Source organism: Haliotis asinina, chromosome 7, assembly GCF_037392515.1.
Source record: "Haliotis asinina isolate JCU_RB_2024 chromosome 7, JCU_Hal_asi_v2, whole genome shotgun sequence".
Lineage (NCBI taxonomy): Eukaryota > Metazoa > Mollusca > Gastropoda > Lepetellida > Haliotidae > Haliotis > Haliotis asinina.
The window spans coordinates 39,143,070-39,168,182 of NC_090286.1; the positions used below are offsets into that span (position 1 = coordinate 39,143,070).

Sequence of the window (25,113 nt, forward strand, 5' to 3'; positions counted from 1 at the left end):
AAATGTTGAGAGTGGCCTCCCCTGGAACTTGACTCAAAACGTGGAAAGTGTAGTATTTTATTGGGATTGTTTCCTAAGTGCTTATCATGGCTGCTGTAGCAAGACATCTTTATAAGTTTATTGGTAATTAGAGATTAAACGTATACAATTCTCATTGAAGTAGTGACATGTAGTACACGTGCATAACGTACACAACAAAACTACAAGTTACAGTACACATGTTCATAAGGGTACTCAGAATATGAAAAAATCCACCGACAAGGTGTGTGCTAGCTAACCAACCTGAAAACAGACAGAAGCGTCCTACTTAGCTGCTATATGATCGAATGGGTGCCATTTAAAGCTCTTTTATGACATGGCATGAATGTATCCCCATCACCTGGAATAGGGATCCAAGTCTGTTTTAAAATATTGCCTCCAGTGAAATAAACAACAAAGCCAGTTACAGATATACTAATCAAAATAGATTTTATTTTTAAAAAAGTTGGACATGGGTTGCATATTATAGGTATCGTCTAATACTGTTAGTAACAGTAATACACTGATTTCGGATGTCAAATGTTTTCGGACGGTAGTGCTTACTCTCGGTAAAATGAGAAGAGTTGTCTGTCAAACATACATTGTAAATATTTGGATGACGGCATATGTTTGAGTTAAGATTATTTTAAATAAGTTACATGTTTTACAATTGGTCATGAATACACTGTATTTGAGATAAAATAACGGGTGTTCTTAAGTATCCCAAATTCATCAACACAAGGATACTAGTATTTATTGAACAATAGCACCCCTATCACTGATCAGAATTTTAGGAATACAAATCTAGACCAAACATTTGTGAATGTCACAACTGCTCTAAAGGTGCTAGTGTGTTTGGTTGCCCCAGCATATCAAACCTAATCAGAAAACATCTATGTCACATCACAGTGTTTTTCATTGTCACCTAATTTGAATAGAACAATGCTCATGTCAATCAGGTATGACTTGATTATTTGATGTCGCTGGAATATTGCACAATGTGGCTTTAACAACACATGAATTATTTACAAAAGATTGTACTAATTTTGGTCTGCATTTATTTGTCTATGTCTGGAACTTTGTTGTATTCAACCCATGTGCAACTGTTCATATGCTTTTGATTTCATTCTGGACATCTAGATATTGGAGCCAACTTGACAGGTAATTCTTACCTCAGACCATAATTATTTAACATATATTTATTTTGTTAAAACTAATTTTTGGATTTAGGTGAACTCTTCAATAATTTTTCATTCTTAAGGTTCTTACCATCTATTAACTGTTTTCATACACAAATAAGTTTGTAAATTAAGTGAAAATCTCTCAGCCTCTTCTCCTGTTTCAAGAATAACTTTTGTTCACCATGAATTGTACCTAGATCCAGTATTCAGAGGAGTTTACCATGGATCCAAGAAGCATGAAGGTAAGTTATTTAAAGTGCTCTGATCTTGTAACATATAATGCAGCTGATACAATGAGTTCAAACGAAATATTGTCGCTTCAAATTTGCCATGAATACTTATCCAGTAGCAGATTCATTAACAAAGCATAAAGGCACTCTCCAAGTGTCCACAAATAATTAATCTATTCTGATCAACTTAACTATCTGTGTGTACAAAGCAATGCTTGTCAGACAAAATATCCTCCTAGTATGCCATGTTAGTGTCTCCCATGTATGCAACAGTGAGGCCTCCTCACTTTAGAAACAAACTTGACTTGACGTTTGACAACTCTCTCTGCTTGGTTGCGAGTAAAAGGTGCTATCTCATTTGCTGCAGATGATTTCATGGATGTACTGCAGAGGGCCTTCGATGGTGGCTTGCAGAAGGTAACCTCTGTGATCTTGAAAATAGATACAAGGGTGTTTTACTATCTCATTATGGTTGCAGCTACATTTCACTCTATTTGTGCAAAAGAATACAGCATGAGAGTTGGAAGGTGTTATGTTATAGTGTTATGGAGTACAATCCTATTAGAGTTTCCTGAATTTCTCTTTTGAAGAGTGAGTGCATGAGATGGCTTTATTCAGTAATGAGGTATGCAGTGGACCATCACTGTTACTTTATAGGTTTGTATTCATTACCTGTCAATATATACGCTGTTATTTTTGACCAATGAAAGACATATCCTGGTTCGCAGGACAGGTCACTGCTCAGTGCTAAGCCAATCATCATTCTTATTGCAATTGTGTCTCACAGACAGAAATATTTCAACATGTGCCACATACTTATACCAGGTAGGAAATCATGGACTTGAGCTCATTTGTCCTCCAGGGTGGTGATGTAGACCAGTGGTTAAAGTGTTCATGCCTCATGCTGAAAGCCCACATGGGTACATTGTGTGAAGCCCTTTTCTGGTGTCCCCTTCTGTGATATTGCTGGAATATTGCTAAAACTGATGTAAAACCCAACTCACTCACTCATTTGTCCACCTTGAGCAGTGTATGACCAATGTCAGTATTACATACAGTTGAATTTAGGTAGATTTGATGGAAGAACATAGTGTTGTCATCCTGAGTGAAGTATTGATGAGGGTGTCATGTGCTGGTCCAGACTTATTAATACCCCGGTAGACACAATGTCACTTACTGCAGAGTGAACCAACGTTTTTGCTCTCACTTCCAGATCATGATCACAGGTGGCTCTCTGAAGGATGCTGCTGAAGCTCTGGAGGTGGCCAAGACAAATGGTGTGTGTATGTAGGTTGAGACAGTTACAGGCCATGTCCTGTCGATTGAGACAGTTACAGGCCATGTCCTGTAGAATGAGACAGTTACAGGCCATGTCCTATAGAATGAGACAGTTACAGGCCATGTCCTGTAGGTTGAGACAGTTATAAGACATGTCCTGTAGATTGAGACAGTTACAGACCATGTCCTGTAGGTTGAGACAGTTACAGGCCATGTCCTGTAGGTTGAGACAGTTACAGGCCATGTCCTGTAGATTGAGACAGTTACAGGCCATGTCCTGTAGATTGAGACAGTTACAGGCCATGTCCTGTAGGTTGTAGACAGTTACAGGTCATGTCATATACACTGAGTCAGCTACAGACCCTGTACTGTAGGTTGTAGACAGTTACAGGCCATGTCCTGTAGGTTGGAACAGTTACCATATCCTGTAAACACTTCTTATCTTTGTAGACTGATTTTGATCCAAATATAGAGATAATCATAGGCTCCCAGTTGTGCATGAATTAGCTATCTGTTTCTTGATGGGTTGGCTGCACTATGCTAGGTATTAGTGTAAGATGGTAGTGTTTGTATTGCAGATAACCTGTACAGCACAGTGGGCTGTCATCCAACTAGGTGTGAGGAGTTTGAGAAGAGTGGTGACCCCGACAAGTATCTTGCTGACCTCATGGAGATGATCTCTCAGAACAGGAACAAGGTGGTGGCAGTTGGCGAGTGTGGACTAGGTAGGGGCATCTATCTAGTGACTATATAACCAACATCTACATGGAGGTTCATTGTTCTAGGATGACTTAGTTCATATCATAGTACATATATACACACTGGTTTACCATGTATGTTTCCTCGGTATAAAGAAATTAAGAAACAGATCTGATATTGGAATATGGAATGCATTTTATTCATAGTACCAATATTCAAGCATCAACAATGTTATGTTAACATTGTGCCTACATTTCTGTATCAGTTTGTGTGAGATGTAGATATTAGATGAGACCTTCCCTCCCGTTAACCGCAGCACTGGTAAACACTGTTACTGCACTTGACCAGATGTTATTGAAACTACAAACACTGTAATTGTTATATATATACGGCATGTACAACATTATATATGGATGTGATAGCATTTTGTATAGTGGACCCTTGGACTAGAAGTACTGAAAATAAATCTGTCTGTCTGTCTGTCTGTCTGTCTGTCTGTCTGAGTACATTCATATGAAATTCATTGTGTGTAATGTAGACATATCCTCAGAGCACTGGTAGTGGTTTCCAGTTATCAATATTTCTAGATTTGCTGAATAGAAATGAATAAGATAATTACATTTCTTCGATGTAGAGGTAGTTTTCACTTTTTCAAAGAAAAGGGAAGGTTATTGTATTCCATAGAAATACCTTAAAACTGACTTGTGTTTCAGTGATGCAGATTCATTACAGCTCGGTTTTCTTATTACAACTCTGTTTCTCAATGTAGCTCTGTTTTCATTATAGCTGTTTGTCATTACAGCTCTGTTTCTCAATGTAGCTCTGTTTTCTTTATAGCTGTTTGTCATTACAGCTCTGTTTCTCAATGTAGCTCTGTTTTCTTTATAGCTGTTTGTCATTACAGCTCTGTTTCTCAATGTAGCTCTGTATTCATTACAGCTGTTTGTCATTACAGCTCTGTTTCTCAATGTAGCTCTGTTTTCTTTATAGCTGTTTGTCATTACAGCTCTGTTTCTCAATGTAGCTCTGTATTCATTACAGCTGTTTGTCATTACAGCTCTGTTTCTCAATGTAGCTCTGTATTCATTACAGCTGTTTGTCATTACAGCTCTGTTTCTCAATGTAGCTCTGTATTCATTACAGCTGTTTCTCATTACAGCTCTGTTTCTCAATGTAGCTCTGTATTCATTACAGCTGTTTGTCATTACAGCTCTGTTTCTCAATGTAGCTCTGTATTCATTACAGCTGTTTGTCATAACAGCTCTGTTTCTCATTATAACTATTTCTCATTACAGTTGTGTTTCTCATTAACAGATCAAAAAGTGAGTCATACTTCCAAGGTGAACAAAGTAACATAACTGTGCTTGTCTTGTTTTCAGATTTTGATAGATTACAGTTTTGTCCCAGAGAGACACAACTCAAGTGAGTACATGTCATTACTGATATCTAACAGTAATTATTGTTAACAAAAAGACAATATCATGTTCAGGGGAAACAAGCATTTAGAATCTTACCACTATTTTCAGGTATTTTGAGAAGCAGTTTGACATCACTGAAGCAATCCATCTGCCAATGTTTCTGCACTGTCGTAATTCAAGCACAGAATTCCTGGACATCATCAGCAGAAACAGGGACAGGTTCACAGGCGGAGTGGTGAGATTGCTTTTCTTGCTAGTACTGGGACAGGTTCACAGGCGGTGTGGTGAGATGGCTTGTCTTGCTAGTAGAGGGACAGGTTCACAGCCGGAGTGGTGAGATTGCTTGTCTTGCTAGTACAGGGACAGGTTCATAGGTGGAGTGGTGAGATTGCTTGTCTTGCTAAACATCATGTGTTGGCCAATTTCCAGGTGTTACTGAGTATTTGAAGCATGGTAATACATTTGGAACCGATGACATCAGCTGGAGGGTTCAAATCAACAACTCAACAAAAAGGTAAACCAAACGGTTTTACTGTCTGCACTTGTTTACATCGAGTATGGGCACAGCAGTGACGTGTCATCAGCTGGCCATTTCAGCTGGTCTCCATGGTAGCATCTGGAGCTGCTCATTTGTGATGTCATTCTGATTTTACGTCACAATATGATTTGAATGACGTCACCACTGTTGATTACACAGCAAAACAATTGTTTGCGATTGTCTTGCAGTTTCCAGGAATCTAATACTATTTGATCATGTTTTTCAACCAATCACCACACAGTGACTTTTGGTTTACAATGCTTGTCTTGCTAGTACTAGCTCAATGGCCAACATATCTTGCATTAGTTCTGAATTTTGTAGACTTTATAAAAAGTTTTCCACCAGATTTCAAAAGTTCAGCTTGATAATTTATCAAACTTCTTTGGCCATGAAAATCTGTTGAGGACATTCGAGAGTCACATGACCAGCTGTATTAAATATTCCTGCTCTTTGGGTCACTACCTATCTCTATCAGAGAGATTTATTGTGATTTTTTGTGGTTGACTTATACAGGCCTGCCTTTTGGTGTCTTTTCCTACTTTCAGTCAGAAGATATGTCAAAACCTTATTCATTTAAAGGTCACATGCAGTGTAAAACACAACTTTACAGATTGTGGTACCTTTCGGTATGCACTTAGTGAAACAAATCATCAAGAATGGCAATTCAACCTATAACATATGCGATGAAATTAGAGTTCAAACAATTCACTAATTTTCACCCAGCGCTGGGGAAAAAAGTGGTTTCAACAGCTATGTTGTGCTACGCTCAATACGCGTACACAGTGAATAGGTTTGCGGAGCTTGAAACAGTGTTCCTGCCTGGAGTATGAGGTCGTGAGCAGTATTCTAATCTTAGTTGTGTATATAAGCAAGTAAATAATCTACTTGTTACATTAAAAAAAACCATGTTGATTGTGACAGGCAGACTCTATCACAGGGAAAACTCAATGCCTGGTTTATTGACACCTATTTGTCTGCCTGCCTGTCTGCTAATGACAATATGCAATGCACAACTTCAATCACTGACCACACACATTTAACAGTCGGGGTTATAAGCCATAAACAAAGAGCCGGCTATGCATATCGGCAAACGAACCAGTGGCCAGTGTAAAGGCATCGTTACATATGATTGCACATCCACCAGCCCTGACTGAGTTCAGTATTGCAGCTGCTTCGTTTTGAGGGAGGTAAACCCAAGTACAAAATATTGCACTTTTTTTGGCGATTATACGCTTACAATTTTGTTTATATAGTGTATTGTTTAAATAGCAATGTGACCGTCGGCATCTAGGATGACAGACGTCTTTCCTATCATTGCAGGTCCACTCCTTCACAGGGACAAAGGAGGAGGCAGCTGCAATGTTGGACCAGGGCCTGTATATAGGAATCAATGGCTGGTGAGACTTTTCTAAGCATGCTGGTAGTTCCAGTAGTTTCGCGTAACCTAGCACCAGAAGTGTACTAGTTTCCTTGTGGGAAAATACAGACTGGAACCTAAAGAAAGAGTAGATTTTTTGCATTTAGGTATTTTGCTTTGCAAAAACGGTTTGGCAGAAAGGATATAATGTGACTGAGGGGGCCATGAAACAACTTATTGGCTATCATCCTTTTGCCATTGAATTCACTCATCTGAATATGTTTGGATATAGAAATTAGATATCTTCATGTCTTTTGGCCAGACTGAAAAATCAGTTATAGAGCTTGTTGACAGACATTCAGTCACCTGCTTTTATCTGTTTGCACTAAAATGATGAAACTAGCATGCACATTAAAGTAAAAATGAAATAAAATACAATATCAACATTTATTTTTTCCATGTATGTTACATTTACATAAGACAGATGTTTAATTCTTGCCTAACACACAACTTTTCATCTCAGCTCTTTGAAAACACAAGAAAACATTGAAGCAATGTGTGCAGTCCCAACAGAGCGCCTGATGATAGAAACAGGTAAATCATGGATAGAAGAAATCAATATATATCTGCAGTATGAGCTTAACTAAACCTGCAGAAAAATAACCAGAAAGGCTTCAACTTAGATAAGTTTCACTATTTCAATTTTTGGCCCAAAAAGTAAGAAATGTGTTCATTGTGACATTCTTAGCATGGTCCTGATGTATAGGCAACACAAATATCGAATTATATGTGTGTTCTACTTTCGGTTTTATTATTAAATACCATAGATTTTGGTGTAGTTGTACATACATGAATTTTCATTCATTTGGTGTACATCTGTTGCAAACTTCTAGGAATAATACTAAGTATAATTTGCTAAATCTGTTAGTGGTTTTCTTTCCTTATAACACAGTGAGTGACTAGATTAGGTCAGGTTTAGATTGACAGAGTACGAAGTGTTAGGGCATTGCCTGCTTTGGAGTCCCCTGTTTTGATATGAATGAAATGTAAAAACACAATCAGTCACTTTTATTTCATTACTTCAAATGGTTGGACAACAGTACTAAACCAAAAACCTCTTCAGATGCCCCTTGGTGTGATGTGAGGCAGACACATGCAGGTTTTAAGTATGTGAAGACGTCCTTCCCCTCCAAGAAGAAAGAGAGGTGGGAGAAGGGATCCTGTATCAAGGGCAGGAATGAGCCTGCACATATAATGTGAGTCACTAACTGTCGGAGTCTGTTTAGCGCAGACTGATGAATCGCATTCAAACTTGAAAACATAAAATACTCGATAAAACGCTCATCCTCCTCCGAACATCATACCATGCAGCACAGCACAGGTTAATGAATAAATAACTTTCTTGGCACTCGTGCACATGCTTCTCCAACACTTGGCTGTCTCATTCTCTGCGCTCCTCTCTCATAACAGTGAACTGTGTCAATATTTTTGACGTTTTTAAAACATTTGTATAGTTTTAGGATAAATATTGTGCAAAAACTTCACAGAGTTGGTATGATGTTTTGATTTCATTGAGTATTTTAAGTTTATCAGTTTGTGAGTTAGTTTGCAATTAATTGGTGAGCTTCTGAGCCAAATGAGCTATAGTATGCTGAAAAAACAGATAGTTCATATACCTGTGATCAGAGTTAGTCTTCAGTAGCCTGTGCTTCTCTAAAGAGGTAACAATAGGGATCATGTGGTAAAGCCTCATTCACTCGTTTGATGATGGTCATATTTTCCCAGATGCATAGATCTGTGCTCATGATGTCAATCACTGTATTGTCTGGTTCACCCGTGAAGGTCCTGGGGTAGAACAGATCTTCAGCAACGCATGCTTGCCATAAAAGGCGACTATGCTTGTTGTGAGAGGCAACTAATGGGATCGGGTGGTCAGGCTGACTGAGTTAGTTGACACAGTATCAATTCCCAATTGCGCAGATCGATGCTCATGCTGTTGATCACTGGATTGTCTGGTCCAGACTCCATTATTTACAGACCACTGCCATATAGCTGGAATATTGCTGGAGTGTGGCGTAAAACTAAACTCACTCACTAATTCACTCATTGTGTTGTCTGGTTCAGACACAATTATTTACAGACTGGGTCAGATAACTGGAGGATTTCTGAATGATGTTAAACTTAAAATAAAACAGAGAGCATTTTGACATAGTTCATCTTTCCAACCACATAATCTGAACCCAGGCTTGCTGGTGATTCTTTGTGTGCACATTTCTAGTTAACAAGGCCACTTGGTATGTTTTGATACATTGAGCCGGTTACGCCTTCACTATTTGTATCTTTACCATGTGGATGATGCCTCATTGAATTTACTTCAGACAGTTGGGGAGTAAAGTAGCCTAATGGCAGAAAACACAAGTTCAGTATGTGAAGCCTGTTTCTAGTGTCCTTTGCTATGATAGTGTCAACAACAGTTCAAAACCTTACACATCATTCAGACAGATACTGAAGAGCAAAACATCCTTAGCCAACTAATGAGGTGGTCAGGCTCAGTTACTGACTGCTGGGAATTCAACCAGTTCATTTAAGAATGATGCATTCCTTTTGGTCTGCTAGAGGAATCAAATCTGTGTTTGGCCATTGTCTTGGTGTTGATTGCTTTTTTGTGTATTAAGCATTCAAATTTTTTACACTGTTAAATAACATCTTGTGGTTCCTAAATTATTTGCAGGAAATATTTCAGGTTAAAAATGTTGGTAATTAAGAGAGTGTACTTAAAATGATGCCTCATACATTACTACTTTCCAATCCCTGAAATTTTCTTAGGCTAACAATGTTGTTTCTGAATCTGCCATGGCAGATTGTTATGTTTACTGATGAAAATGATAAATAATAAAGTAAGCATACATTCTTATTGCCTCCTAGACAAGTGCTGGAAGTGATGGCAGGAGCAAGAAATGAGCACATCGGGCAACTAGCAGAGACCATGTATGAAAACACTCAGAAACTCTTCTTCCCTGATCACAGCTGATGACAGCAGGTCTTGCAGCCAATCTGTGATATTAATATGATGCTCCCATCTGCACAGACCAGCCCTGTGTGTAACAACATTTCAGGTCTAAGAAACTTTATTGAAAGCTTTGGAAGTGAACTGGGTTTTTGCCTGAGTTGTTGTCAAGTCTTTGAGGTTGACTAAAAGGTGTCCAAGGCATCCAAGGGGTAACAAGATGACATATAATCCGGAAAAGTTGTTTTGCAGTATCTTTTGTCGATGTCATCAGTAACTACAGAAGTTGATTTTCCCCCAAGAAAAAGTGAAGAAATAGGCTGAAATATGGAAAATGTCTTTTATTTTCAACATTTATACAAACACAAAATAAAATATAATTGCATCAAACAACATGTGTTATTTTGTATTACAAATTATTTGAACTTAACACATATCTGCCACTTCTCATACTGATAAATGTTTCATTGTAAATATCTTTGGCACCAATCCGAAAAATAATATTCCACTGGAACACTGTCTAGAACATGCATGCCACATAAGTTAATTTTAAACAGTTCTCACTGTTACACTTTATATTCTAAAGTATGTTATTATACACACACAAATGATGTATGGAGCATGGAATGACTCACAAATGAATGAGTAACTGGTAATGAAGTTAAAAGGAAACATTTACACATGAAAAGGTTTCTCTTCAATGGCACAGACAGCCAAAATTTCACATCTACTAAATATCATAGAAATGTAGTTCAGCATCGAAATGAAAAATGAAAGTTAAGTGAATATTTTCTAAAACTGAATGTAAGAAAATTCTGGGGTGCAAATTACAAAATGAATCAGCTCAAGTTTCAGGGTATAATCACCTGATACATACTTGTCATACAAACACAAACACCCTGCATATTCATGACTAGATACTGCTCAGAGGCTTAGTGCCTAAATAACATTGTAATTTTGGAAGCACATTATTTTCTTTAATATGCTGCAACCTACATAATTAGCACTATGGTCCAAGACCACAGGGAGTGTTAATTTATCTTGCTGAGGATGGGCTGCTTGTCAAGCAATAATTACAAAGTAATTTTCAGACCGATAATGATGTTTGCACTATCTTCCTCAACACTGGAAAATCTTATGTCAAACTGAGGGAAGGGTAAACATTTTGCTACTTACATGATTTAATGTCAGGAAATCATACCTTATGATTTAGGCATATAGTCAGGTAATAGCACTGTGATGTTTTAAACAGTGACCACAAGATAACAATTCAATTCAATTAGAATTCAATTCAACTATAGTGAACACAAAATGCATCATCGTACTTCGAGATAAACTCTGTTTTTTTCATTGTTTAATTCTGCACTCAGCAATAATTATGTATGTTCTGAAAATGTTTACCTGATGAAATTTAAGTCTTATTACAGTGGTCAGAGAAACCATGACTATAATTTTGTGACCATAACTAAAAATGTTTTTACAAAAAAGATATAAATACTTCTTTCAGTGATTACTTTAACTTTCTAGAATGATAAAACAAACTTTAATAACAAATCAGTGATGGTTCTACATAAATAAAAACTGGCCATTGTAAAGATAGATTAATAACAAAAAAAACCCATCTATTTTGCTGGAAATAACATGATGATGTTTCTGAGTAGATCAGCTTGACATGTCTGAAACAAGTTACTAATATCAGAATTTTTGAAAGTTCGCTATCACCTGAAACGTGATGGGTAATGAATATCAACTTTCATCAATATGAATATGAACTAAAACATGAGGAACAAGAAACATGCACTGAGAAAAGAACATGAACAATTAAATGTAATAAATACATTCTTTTGATGAAGAAATGTTCTCCACATATCTGCTTTTCAAAGCTAGTGCTGATAGATGGAGCTAGCGAACCCAACCACCAGCAACAAGACGAGCTGCATCTTCCTCCTCCTCCAAAGCTGCGGATTAATTGGCTGTCACTTGTGTGAAAACATTGCCACACCAGCCCATAAATGAAACTGTATAGTTCTGCACAACAGAAAGACTCCAAGATGTTGTTTGTTGAATATTTTCAGGAGTAAACTTTCCCCTGCGAGAGACAAAAAGCAACAAATGAAAAACAAGAAACATGATGACTTGTATAGGAGCTTGACATAACTTAACCTACATGTTTCCAAACATTATAATTAAAGTACAAAGAATTCACGAATATGCTTCACCAGTTGAATAAATTCAGGGATTCTGGCTATGTGAGAGAATTGGGTTCAACCCATCTTTTAGCACTCTTCCAGTTTTATGTGTGTCAACTTATCAGTGATGCAAATCTCAGATGTTAACCACTATGGTGAAGACCCTGTGCATGGTTATAGTGCTGATTGACCTAGAAACTTGATCACACTGAACACCATTTCTATACACCATCACAGATTCAGGGAGAGTGAGTTGAGTTTTACACAGCTTTTAGCACTCTTCCAGTTATATGTGTGTGTGTCAACTTATCAGTGATGCAAATCTCAGATGTTAACCACTATGGTGAAGACCCTGTGCATGGTTATAGTGCTGACTGACCTAGAAACTTGATCACACTGACCACCATTTCTATACACCATCACAGATTCAGGGAGGGTGAGTTGAGTTTTACACAGCTTTTAGCAATATTCCAGCAATATTACTGCAGAAGACTGAAAATGAGCTTCACTCATTATACCCATGTGGGGTCAAGGAAAACCTGTGGGTGTCAATGGTGAATATGTAGTACACTCCTGGGCTGCTCATAAAGCCTTAGGTTACAACACACTTCCAAGGAGCTACACACATTCATCGAATTTGAAGACACTGGGTCCAACAGTTCATCAGACATCATGTTAAGAATTGGGGGACATGCGTACACACACTGCTGAATACAAAGTCCCCCTTTCCGCGTTGCGACGGGGGACAACAATGAAGTCATCCAACATCCATGTTTCTCATAGGGAACTATGGATTACTTACACAAGGACGTTCTGTAACAACCAGGAATACACAATGCCTGCTATGTGCAAGATGTATTTCCATAACCATAATGAGTTGGTTTTCACAAATCCCCAAAACAGCCATAAGTATCCTCCAAGCCTTGACCAGAAGTCAGGGTTCAGCGAGTGAAGCTGAAAGTAAATAGGACTGTGATGTACGCTTGTTGTTGTTAATGATTCTGAAGGAAACATCAAGGAAACTTTCTCTGCATAATACTGCATGTCCTGGCAAATTTTTGGTTTGTATTTTCAACATCAATCAAGACCATGAGGATAATGATTACACAATATCATATAGATTATAGCCTCACTGAAGAAAGTTTTCTGTATCAGTTAGCTGATCAGATCTCCCATCCTTTAACATGGCCTTACAGCCATCACTGGTTATGTTAAATAAGATCACTTTCAGCAAACATGTTGGTATTGTAAAGTGTTCTATACAGTCAGAATTGAATTGTGCATATCTTACACCACCTACCCATTCAACAGCTTGAATTGTTTTGGCCACAGCATACTGCCTGTAGGGTCTGCTGGAGTCGATGGCCCAGAGAAAAAACTCAGATGACTTCCTCCAAGCTTGTGTCACATATGGGCCTACTTTCTCACATACAGTAGCATACATCAGTGGTACATTCTCCCTCAGCCACCTGTAAATATGACCAGTGGTCATTATTGTGAGGGGGAGGGAAATGTTCTTTCATGTTAAATCTTAGTGAATTTGATGCTGCTTCAGCAATATTCTAGCAAATATCATGGTGATGAACGACAGAATTGGGCTTCATGTATTGTACCCATATGGGGAATCGAATTTGGGTCTTCGGCATGACGAGTGAACACTTTATCTGCTGGGCTACCCCACCGCCCCCATGTTACATCTTAACTAATTATTCCAATGAGGTGACCATCACAGTCTGGTGGTCAGAGATGCCAGTCACCCTTATTAATATTTCACATCTTTTCTGAAGACAATCACTGGATTATTTTATTTAGACAGCCAACTAGCAGGGACAGCAGAGTACAATATCAAACTTACCATGACAGGTGAATGTCTCATACAATAACATGCATACTGCTGTTAAACACATTAAGACATGCTGTTTTATCATGCAATGAAGACGCTGTATTTACCCAATCACTTTAGAGAAGAACATTTGTATCTTCCTCCAGGCCTGCTCCAGAACAGCCAAGATACCATACTTGTTCAGGAACATCACCGTTCGAGAGCCTTAAGAAATACAGAGATCTGGTTCACATGATGTGCTTAATACACCCTTCAGCCTTACGGAAACTGAGATATCTTATTATTGATGGTTCTATATTTTGTCATTTAAGGGCCATGCTCACAAGACCAATAGCTACTATAAAACATAGTCAGAACCTATTTTGATTTGACACAAAAACTACCAAGACTGACTGAGTATGGCTTTACACCACTTTTAGCAATATTCCAGCAATTATGTGGAGAATCAATCCCAGATCTTTGGCATGTCCAGCGAACCTTTAACCATTAGGTTACACCACTGCAAAAATATATGCCAAAACGAATCACAACTTACGTTCAATACTGGGGCTGGTGTATATGTCATATCCCACGATACCTCCAATGACAAGGACAATGGAGAATATCAGATAGAACCAGGGAAATGGACTCTGACTTAACTTCAGTAGCAGCTCCTGAAAATCACAGCAACAACACCAACATTATCCTTATTCCAATATAGCCATGATACATGTTATTTATTTTAAAGTATGTTTCCCAAGTGCAGCTTCTGACAACTGACAACTTACCCTGCAGACTACAGCACAGTGTTCATGGCCGTCTGGGACGCTGCGGCTCTGGGATGCAATCTCATCATTTGTCACAGAGAAGGACCTCAGTGTCTCTCTCAACATTTTCTTGTCCACCTTCTTGTTTAATGTGTCCCAGTTACTGTTGATGTGCTCCAGCAGGACTCTGAAAGGCCACAGGGAAAGGATCAAGACCTAATATATCATGACATGTTTTCTTGATTTAAACAAGAGTCATCAGAAGATGACATATCTCCCGGTCCCCCATATCTGAAAGGACAAATCATCTGACAATTACTGGATGTCTTTTTAGATTAAGTCTGAATCATTTCCGTTGGACATCATGAAAAATATAAATGTCATATGTCTGTAAACAGTAAAGGGCACCACTTCAAGATCTGTCTCATCTATCTGTCAAGATCTGTTGAAAGATATCAAATGGTTTTCAAGTTGTGCTCCAGAAACAAAGCCCATCCCTCCATTTTGAGACAAAGTCCGAATCGTTTACATCGAAACCGAGAAAATAAATCACAAACACCTGTACATATCAAAAGGCACCACTATAGGTTCAGACTGATATATCCAACAAGTTTTGCAGAAAAATATTGAATGGTTTTTGAGTTATGCTCCGGAAACGAAGCCCACCCCATCGGTAGACATTCCATGGAAAAATAACAATATCAATCTGTAAATAGGAAAAGGCACAACCATAGGTTCAGATTATTATATCTATCAATTTTGGTCTAACAATATTGAACAGTTTTAGAGTTATGCTCCGGAAACAAAATGACTACGGACAGATGGACGGACAGACAGACGAGGCGTCGACTATATCCCCGTCACATTACATGCCACGGGGATAAAAATACCAATATGCCACAGCTTCACAACACTATGCCTCATGCAAACATTTTACACAGCAAGAAAACATGAGTCTTCCTGGATTATGTAAAATAACATATGAAACAAATTAATTTGAGTGACCTACCCTGACTGTGGCAGATGTTTTGTGTACATCTGACACCATGTTGAAAAGGACAGCTTATCTGTCAGCAGACATGTCACCAAGTTAGCCAGCAGCTGGGGAGTAGAAACAGTATCTGAAGATTCCTTTCATTTTTATAAATAACTTGACTGTATGGTTTTCAAACACATTACTTGCAAACTGTTTCCCTTGTAACTTTAGTTTCACTATTGGGTGGGTGGGTGGGCGGGCGAGTGAGCGAGTGAGTGAGTGTTTTAGCCACTTTCAGCAATATTCCACCAATATCACAGCTTGAGACACCTAACTTAGTTAGGCTTAACACTGCTTGAGCCACAGTGTCGAAAACAAGTACTCAGTCCTGTGATCCATACTACTACACATTTGTATAGCGCCGATATCCAGTTGGTTCAACTGCTCAAGGGCGCTTTGTTTTTTCCCTTGATCATTGGATGTACATCACAGCGACACATAGTTCTTTCAATCTGAACTCCCTGGGGATCATACAACTCTTGCAGCCTACCAGGCGCACCGAGTTCATGTGGCTTCCCCATTCTTACGAGGTACAAATTCACAGCTGTCTGGACTGGGACAGATAGTCACAGTACTTTGTCCATGTTTACTGCACATTGCAGTACCTGCAACTAGGTGTTTGCATGTATTCGTGTGGCCACCATCTGGTCATCTAACAATGGATTTGTGGGTTCTTTTAAGTGCACAGGGTTCAGTACTGCACACTAGGGCTCGTGACAACACTGAAAGAGTGAACATAAAGTTGACTCCAAGGTTTTTCACACCCGGTCACAGGTGGGTTCGATCCCGGCACCTCCAAGTTTGCTGGATTAGTTTGCTGGATTAATTCCACCAGTGAATTACAAAATGCTCTGACATGTTACACGCTCAAAGTTAAATCTGTGAACATGATGATGTAATGGATTTTTTGCTTACCTCATGTTTCAGCTGTGGGACACATGAAGGGGATGCCCTTGAGAGAAATGAGGGGAAGAAGTTTCTCAAAGACTTGGCTGGGTTTTCTCCAAACGCTATGGTCTACAACAGGAATAAAAGTTGTAGGTAGGTCACAGCGATAAACCTGGCTCAGGAAAGATGTGAGATAAAATCTCATGAGGGACCAAAACAAATGAGATTTTTTTCAAATCTTATGAGATTTACCTGTTCATGATTGTTCACTAGAAAAGAAATAAACAACAAATGTACTTTCATGTGTAGTCTTTAAAAATTTAAGCATCGCTTTTTGGAGGCATGATAATACAATAGAACACAACTTCCGAACATGTCACACAGTTGCATAAACAACACATTACTGTGAGGTTCAGAGTTTCCCATATGTCTTTGCCATGCAACTCATTTTGTACAGGACTGTGTAACGATGTATGAAGTTCCATCATGTAAATTATGTCATGAAGGTTAAAAATAGCGAGAAAGTAACAGGAATATCTTTGATAGAACAAAGTAACAACAAAGCCTTTCTCATTAAAATAGATTTAGACGCTTAATAACGTTAATTATTTCAAATTGTACAGGCAAGCAGGACGCAATTTTAAATCGCTGCAGATAAATTTGAGTGTGATTTATACTAGCATTGGTGCGAGAAAATCGCGATATCACCGCCCAAGTCAATCCCAGAGGTCATGGTAAGCCATTTAAACTACCTCCTAGGAAGTGTGATTGAGGCAGTTTAGTGTGAGCTCTGGTTAACCAGTAGAAATACTAAAAGGAAATATGATTATCAAAAGAATCTAATCAGTGATGGAGAGTTCATTAATGAGGATTAACATCAGTTTTCAGTAATACAATATGTAACTGCCCTTAATATATAACAAAGTCCTGCTGAACATGCAGAAGCTGTCAGAATATCAGTGTTGCTTCTCAGATTTAGTGAAAACTCACATCATGAGTGCTGAAAACTTCCTTTGCTTAAATATACAACACTGGTCTTGAATTTGGTTAGAGTTAATAGTACACCAAAATAATGCACCAAAGACATAGGCTTATCTAGCAACTTATCCTTCTCACCTTCACTTTTGGGTATTGTGCCTGAAGCCTCTTCCTCAGATCTCCTTGTATGTTGGTGCCAGGGTTGAACAATATGTCAAGGACTTGGAAGTAGTCCCGTAGGGACATGGATCCAAATGCTGGACGCATTTCTTTATGCCAGCTGGTAAGGAGGAAATTAAACGATGACAACTAATACCCATGAATGATTGTGTTATTATTTTTTATGCTTACACATCAGCATTTAACCATTTCTCAACACTTTTTGGTATGTGGATGCCATGAAATGTTACTATGGAAACAATGACATGTCATCAACTGTTCATTACATCATCCTTCGACTTCATTTGAATAATAGGGTGCCTGATTATTTGTAGGTTATGTGCCATGTATTTCTTCATTTTCTCTAATAAAATGTTAATCAGTGAAATATTGATTAACCTACTGCGATCAATGGATATCTGTGATGCTTACTTGAAAGTCCCTGACTTTCCCTGGCTGATACCATTTATTCATCAGAATAATCAATATATGTTTATCATGTATTCACTACACAGAAATGGGAAAATGCAGCCAACAAAGGTATCCATGCTACCTTTCAACCACATTATTATGAGTTTCAAACTGTAAGCATTACTAATGATACTGAATGAAGTCTCTTATACAGAATGTCTCTCACCTGAACAAGTTCTCTAAGTATTCCACACAGTAAGGAGCAATGGAACGGTAACCCAGGGCTGGCATCATCAGATCCAACCATACTAAAATAACAGGGTATTTTAGACGATTAATCAGGGCGATCAAACAGACATTCTGTATCTGTTTACACATGATTTTTCAGATCACAAATAAATATCAGATACTGAATGAATCAAGGATTTGACATAATTTCCCAAATTTTCCAACAATGGCTGAAAAATATTACAATAATTTATGACTGTATGCAACAACAAATTGGGTGGGTGAGTGAGTGAGTGATTTGAGTTTTATGCCACACTCAGTAATATTCAAGCTATATGGCAGTGGTCTGTAAATAACAGAGTCTGGACCAGAAATCAAGAGATAAATAGCATGAACATCAATCTGCGCAAATGGGAAACGATGAGATGTGTCAACCAAGTCAACGATCCTGACCACCCAATCCTGTTAGTCGACTCTTCCGACAAGCATAGTCGCCTTTTATGGCAAGCATGGGTTGTTGAAGGCCTATTCTACCTAGGACCTTCACAGGTCCCAACAAATTGGAATTAGTCTAAGTAGCTCAGAATATAAAACAGGTTGTAAATGAAGCTGCACAAAATATAGAATACCATAAGTGTATAGAGACAACCTCATCTACTCAAAGGTCACATGCAACCCAAAAATCAAACATAATTAAAATACAGTTATCAATTATTCATGACAGTATGAAGTATGTCGAGTGACGAGAAAGTGACATCCTTTATGGATAACAACTTCTTTTACTGTACTTGATGCGTCGTTTCAGTATGGATTCATACATCATTGTCAAACAAAATCATATGCACTAGAAGAAACTGTTATCCATAAAGAATGTATATACACATGTTGGGTTTTGTAGATACATGTTCTCTGAATTTGTGTTTGATCCAGTAAAAAATCATCTCAGTAGAGATGGTGAACTACTGCGCGGCTAGAAACTGTCATTCGTCCAAGTACAAAGCAGGACTTGAAACTGACAAGAGTTTGCACCATTTTCCGTCAGATCCAGTCATCCGAGAAAAATGGATATAGTTTGTTTGCAACCCACAGACATAAAAACATGTCATGTGTACAAGTATCACACCTGTCTAATTACATAATGTGGCAAAGACAGCACTCGGGCGCACGAGTCATAAATCAATTTATATTGTTTATGGCGTATAGCCTGATAGGCGTTAAGTTCAAATTGCATGTAGTCAATGATTGAAGCTGTGTATTGCATACTGTCGTTAGCAGAGAGACAGGCAGACATATAGGTGTCAATAAACCAGACATTGAGGTTTCTCTGTGACAGAGGCTGCTTACTACAATCAACATGTTTTTTTATGTAACAAGTAGATTATTTACTTGTTTGTGTACACAACCAAGATAAGACTATGCTCACGACCTCACACTCCGGGCAGACACACTGTTTCAAGCTCCGCGAACATATTCACTGCCCAAGCGTCATGGGCACAGCGCAGCACAGCTGTTGAAACCACTTTTTCCCCCAGCGCTAGGGGAAATTTAGTGAATCGTTTGAACTCCGATTTCGCAGGCTTTTTTTTCGTCGCATTTTTTTCTTCAACTTTATAGCTTGAATTGGCATAATTGGTAAGTGCATACCGAAAGGTATCAGATTCTGAAAGGTTATTTTACGTTGCATGTGACCTTTAAACATGCAAAATGGTATATTGACTTCAAAAAACGCAAATCTGATCTTTAACAGAGTATCATAGAAATTAGTTACCAACCTCTGAGACCACATCTAAGCCTCTTCACACCAGCCTGGCCAAGAGCCCAAAGAATACTCAGACATCGGACAGGTCTGTTGTGGTGGGTCTTGAGCAGATCCAGGTACTGAAGTCACCATGGTTATGTAGGTCATATAGATATCAAGTAGCAAGATAAATGTATACACTGACAATAGCTAGTTTTTCTTAATATTTCATTGCAGTATCATATCGGTATGAAAGACCAAACCTGAACTCACCTGTGGGAACTTGGAGAGAGCGATATCTGGTTTGTGGAAGGCCAGGGACTGGAGGAACATCCTGTAGCCATAGGTTGCCAATCCTGGAACAAACACAGTGCCATTACCATGATAACACTATTTGAAGCAGCATCAGCTTTCTTATCAAGTCAAGATCAGTCCCTTCACACACAAAATTCCAAAGGCCCAAAATAATATAGAAAACTGTATTAACTGTTTGAATGGGTGACCAAGAAAAACCTGTTTTCCTCCCATTATGCACACAAGCTGACTGATGTACACGATCATGGTTCAAATGATCTGACAAAACTCAGTATTATACCAACTGAAATGAATACTGGAATTTAGTGATCTTGAAAAATTAACTTTATTCATGAATGGATACAATTCTATTCAGTGAATATGGGACTGAATCATTACAGTCCTACCAACTCACAAACATTTTCCCAAATGATAGAAAACAATACGTGCCAGCATCAAGGACAGCTACATGAAGGTTAACATACGAAAATTTACTAACATCCAAAACATACATCTAAGCAGCATTACTCACCTTTCTGAGCCTCACTCAGCATAGTTTGTACACAGTGGTAGAAGAGATGCTCCAGTGTCTGTTCTGAACATTTCTTCATGGAGGAGATCAAAACTTCCTGGCAGCTCTTGCTCAACTTACACAAGGGGAAATCTAGGTATGACGAAATAGGAATACATGTCATTGTGTAATAAAATAGTTCTGTGTACAGAATATAAAGAAATCTGATGGGCCAAATGGGCAATTTCTTCTGCATTTATATAGCTATGAAAATCCCTAAGGTTATCATCTCAGGATTAGTTACAAACAAAACTGCTTGACATTTTATGGTAACTAAACAATTTGTTTAAAGTTAATGACATTAATTTGACTTCTTTAAATTGCATTACGAAACTGGTATGATGAAGGGGGACATGTTTTATGGATTGAAAACTTCATTACTGAAACAGATGTTACATTTGATGTAGATGCGATGTTATCACAGCTCAGTAGGAAAGATTATTCTCGGAAGTGATACGGGAATAACAATTAACATTACTTTGAACAGTATTTCACTTATATCACTAGTTAACAAGGCAGAAAACTCAAATGACAAAGCCCACAGAACATTAGATCAACTATGTTAATGAACTCCATCAGAGCATGAACGTCATTGATACACCAGAGATTGTAATCAGGAGGTCGACAACAAATAACCAGCAGAGCTTGGAGAATAAGGGACAGAGGAAGCAGGGTTGACGCAGACCAATTGGTCATATATGCTCTCTCTTATTAAAGATAACAAAAATGTTGAATACCTTTCGGTTTATCCTTGAAAACAGCATCATTTTCAGGGACTCTTTCCAGCTTGAGATTCAAGAATGATGCCAAATCTTTCAGCCATACATCAGGATTTTCTGGAAAGCTTTCATGTGACTGATTAAATATCAGTTGCAAATCAGCCTTATCAATCTGCAATGAAAAGGTTTTATCATGAGTGAGCGAGTTCAGTTTAATGCCACACTCAGCAATATTCCAGCTCTATGGCAGAGGTCTGCAAATAATCGAGTTTGCAATCCAGCAATTAACAACATGAGCATTGATCTGCACAATTCGGAACCGATGACACGTGTCAACCAAGTCTTGACCACCCTAACCCCTTTGCCACCTCTTACGCCAAGCACAGTCCATATAAAAATATAAAGGGATGTCACTGCTATAAACATAATTGAAGTTAACAGTTAAGTTGGGCAGGGAACTGTCTGAACATTGATTGTTTACCTTAGGAAAGATGAAACAACAGAAAAATCATGTCAAACTCATATACTTCCTTCATTTCATCAACTTCAATAACTTGCACATATTCATTTGCTTCCACAAGGCACTGTAGACTTAATATTATTTGCACCCTTTCCTATGCTTTGTTTATGTGCATAAAGGATACAATATTTTGTATTTATTAAAACATGGTAGATGTTAAAGTTCAAGTGGTTATGCTTGAGTTGTTCTTTTCACAAAACGATATCAATGTGTATTAACATGTAAATGACAATTAAAGATACCGTGTTGAGATTTTCCATACTAGAAATCTGTACCTTAGCAACTGCCTCATCGAGTGACTTTGGCTTGCTTTCCTTCTTTTCTGTGTCCACTTTCTTCTTCTTTGGCTGTGTGACCTTCTTGGATACACCATTGGTCTTTACATTGTTTCCACGATCATCAGCCTTTTTCTCCTTAGCAATGAATGCATCATATATTGAATGCGACTCTTTCACTGGATCTGGAAATGGAAAAATAAAAAAATGCATACATGGAAAAATCGGTGGTGTATTGAAATGAAGACTATCATTACCAAAGAATGGCTTTGTATTTTGATCTTAATACAAGGTCTTTGTTCTGGTCTTTGTCACCATGTTTAGTAGACAGCATAAATATCAACAATGTTGTCTATTTCATAACAAATGAATCAAGCAAATATGTTAACATGAAATGAAGTTTGATGTTGTGTTCATTGTTACAGCATATACAGCAATGTGCATGTATCTTGCGGTTGTTCGTACTAGTCTAGACAGTTATGTATAATTGTATTGCTTCAGTGTCAAAACTGAAATTGGTTGCAGAAATTATCTGTGTGTATCCTTTGAATTTTAGTGAAATCAACATGCATAGATGTTGTGCTGAATATCATAGGACCATACATAATCATGTTGAATCTAGGATTCTGTAAACTGACAATATGACAGTCACAAAGGTGATTTTGATAACTATCAATGTCATTCTGGTTGTTCGTACAGAACATAACCATGACAGTGGTAAAATATACCTAAAAACACTGATCATGCTGATAATTTCGGTTATTCATTATGTCAGAAATAATCACTATGCAATGAATAGAGGTCATGGTTTTCACAAATAATAATTACAATAATTCACTTCATTTTCCAACTAACAAATCAATAACGAATTTCCAATATGCTTTTAAAAATAATTTCTAGTTAATCACAAAAAACATGTGTTTTCCGAATCTGAGACACATCAACCAAAGCATATTGCACAACACAAGACAATTTCAAACACCGGATGGTCTGGTACTGAATACACGATTTATCATTTAAATCTCTGTATTCACTGTTTATCAACCCTGTGTTATGGTGACAGAAATCGATGCACGGCTGCTTTTTCCGGAATCAAATCATGTTTAAGAAATGGTCAACAGCTTTGAAAAACGTGTCTGTGAAAACTGAAGTTGACAGTCGCAGGTGATGACGTAGATCATGTAAATGTAGCGTTCACCATGTGTCAAGAACCAAGTTTGCACTAAGGAAAATTATTACCGTTATCTTCGATCCTTGGCATGTTTTCAACAAACTGCTTAATTTGGGTTTTAGTCATTGGCCTAGAAGGTGCCTTGTCCTTCTTAGCCTTGCCAACAACTTCCCATTGACCGGTGGTAGACATCTTGCAATGTGAGACTCTTGCGTGTGTTGAAGATTTAAAAGTCTACCAAAGTCGTATTTCCGCTTCCGCATTGTCACGTGGTAGGTATTACGCCGCCAGCGTTGATTGGCAAGCAGCGTTACACGCGTTAATTTTGGAGACTGGCCACGGGGCATGTGGATTGTGTCTTTATAGTCGTTGTCAGTAAGGGTCATAATTCGGCTGGCAGTTTTATTAGTCATTTAAGCTATTCAGACCCGATTAATTTGTAGACGCTGTAACTGGAAAATATGTCAGATCTATATGTGAACACAGAACCTGGTGCATGTAACGCTAGAAACGGTCACCAAGGTATATACTGTACTGATGGGGGTCTTAGTACTGTATGAAAGGATCTAGTACTAAGACCCCGTCACTGACAGTACATTTATTGATGGCATTTTTAGCGTTACAAGTCATCGTGTGTGTAAACCGATCGACAGATTTCATAGCATAGAGCACATGAACGTGTTCATGTTAGTAAACACTATGTATCTTAGCTACAAATTTCAAGTTTGTCATTCTGACATATGATAAACTCACAAAAGTTACAAAAGTCATCCGAATTGTCAAAACATGATACTTCCAGTTTTCATTTAGAGACCATAAATTATGAGATTATCAAGTAACCTTGGGAAAGTAAGATGAGCAACCGACGTTCCTCTTCTTGAAGTAACAAACATTTTCCCCCGCGATTTCTTAAAGTTTAGATACATCTATTATCGTTATACCCTTGAGACAATGGTATAGGGGTGTATTAGTCCGTTTCGCGTCGTTTCCGTAATAACCGTAATATTCATTTGAATCATTGGATTCTGACGTCAATACATTTTTTGGAGGGCAGTGCTCACTTGGACTGAAACGCAGGAGTTGGGGTTCGCACAGTCAAAGTTCGTGACATGTTTTAAATTGTTCATGCGATAATTGAGTGAGTGAGTTTAGTTTTACGTCGCTTTTAGCAATGTTCCAGCGATATCACGGGGGATGACACCAGAAATGGTCTTCACACATTGTTCCCATGTGTGGTATCGAACCCGGGTCTCCGACGTGACAAACAAAAACTTTAACCGCAAGGCTACCCCACCGCCTCTGGTATGAGACAACAACCTTTTCATAATCTGATCGTATAATTTAGGTAGGAGCACTTTTTCAGTACCTTTAACATACTGCTTCAATATCGGTTGAATTTTGGTGTGGTGACTGATATTATAAGCAAAACATTGTGAAATATTTGGGTCCACCAATGTATGTACATTGCAAATGGAATTATCGTACAGGAGTTCCAGACAAGTCCGATATTGGACAAAGGATCAGCTATGTTGAAATAAGATGTAAGCAGAACTCCAGATATGGCGCGTATTTTACTCAATAAAATTCACATTTACTCATTTAATTACAAATCTGGGAGTGA

At 38.1% G+C, this 25,113-nt stretch overlaps 2 protein-coding genes across 4 annotated transcripts; one reads left to right on the forward strand and one right to left on the reverse strand.

The window, feature by feature from the left end:
- Window positions 1-10,116, forward strand: LOC137290216 (deoxyribonuclease TATDN1-like). Of its 3 annotated transcripts, XM_067820957.1 has the most exons (13): window positions 33-123; window positions 1,159-1,179; window positions 1,397-1,441; window positions 1,797-1,846; window positions 2,643-2,706; window positions 3,286-3,432; window positions 4,786-4,828; window positions 4,933-5,043; window positions 5,142-5,157; window positions 6,683-6,759; window positions 7,243-7,313; window positions 7,843-7,975; window positions 9,645-10,116. In XM_067820957.1, the coding sequence occupies exons 1-13, from the start codon at window positions 87-89 to the stop codon at window positions 9,748-9,750; spliced, it is 921 nt and encodes a 306-aa protein (XP_067677058.1). In that variant the 5' UTR covers window positions 33-86; the 3' UTR covers window positions 9,751-10,116. The 3 variants fall into 3 exon arrangements, with proteins under 3 accessions (XP_067677059.1, XP_067677058.1, XP_067677057.1); XM_067820956.1 differs by lacking the exon at window positions 5,142-5,157 and having other exon boundaries at window positions 4,933-5,059; XM_067820958.1 differs by lacking the exons at window positions 1,159-1,179; window positions 5,142-5,157 and having other exon boundaries at window positions 1-140; window positions 4,933-5,059.
- On the reverse strand, window positions 10,048-23,737 carry LOC137290214 (transmembrane protein 214-B-like). The gene is made up of 16 exons (XM_067820953.1): window positions 23,561-23,737; window positions 22,322-22,506; window positions 21,545-21,698; window positions 20,769-20,900; window positions 20,216-20,298; window positions 19,977-20,082; window positions 18,203-18,284; window positions 17,545-17,686; window positions 16,456-16,557; window positions 15,514-15,605; window positions 14,526-14,691; window positions 14,294-14,411; window positions 13,866-13,962; window positions 13,216-13,384; window positions 12,718-12,869; window positions 10,048-11,815 (listed from the first exon to the last, which is right to left on the reverse strand). Exons 1-16 carry the CDS (start codon window positions 23,682-23,684, stop codon window positions 11,692-11,694), a joined length of 2,028 nt encoding a protein of 675 aa, XP_067677054.1. The 5' UTR covers window positions 23,685-23,737; the 3' UTR covers window positions 10,048-11,691.
- Between the last annotated feature and the right edge of the window lie 1,376 nt (window positions 23,738-25,113).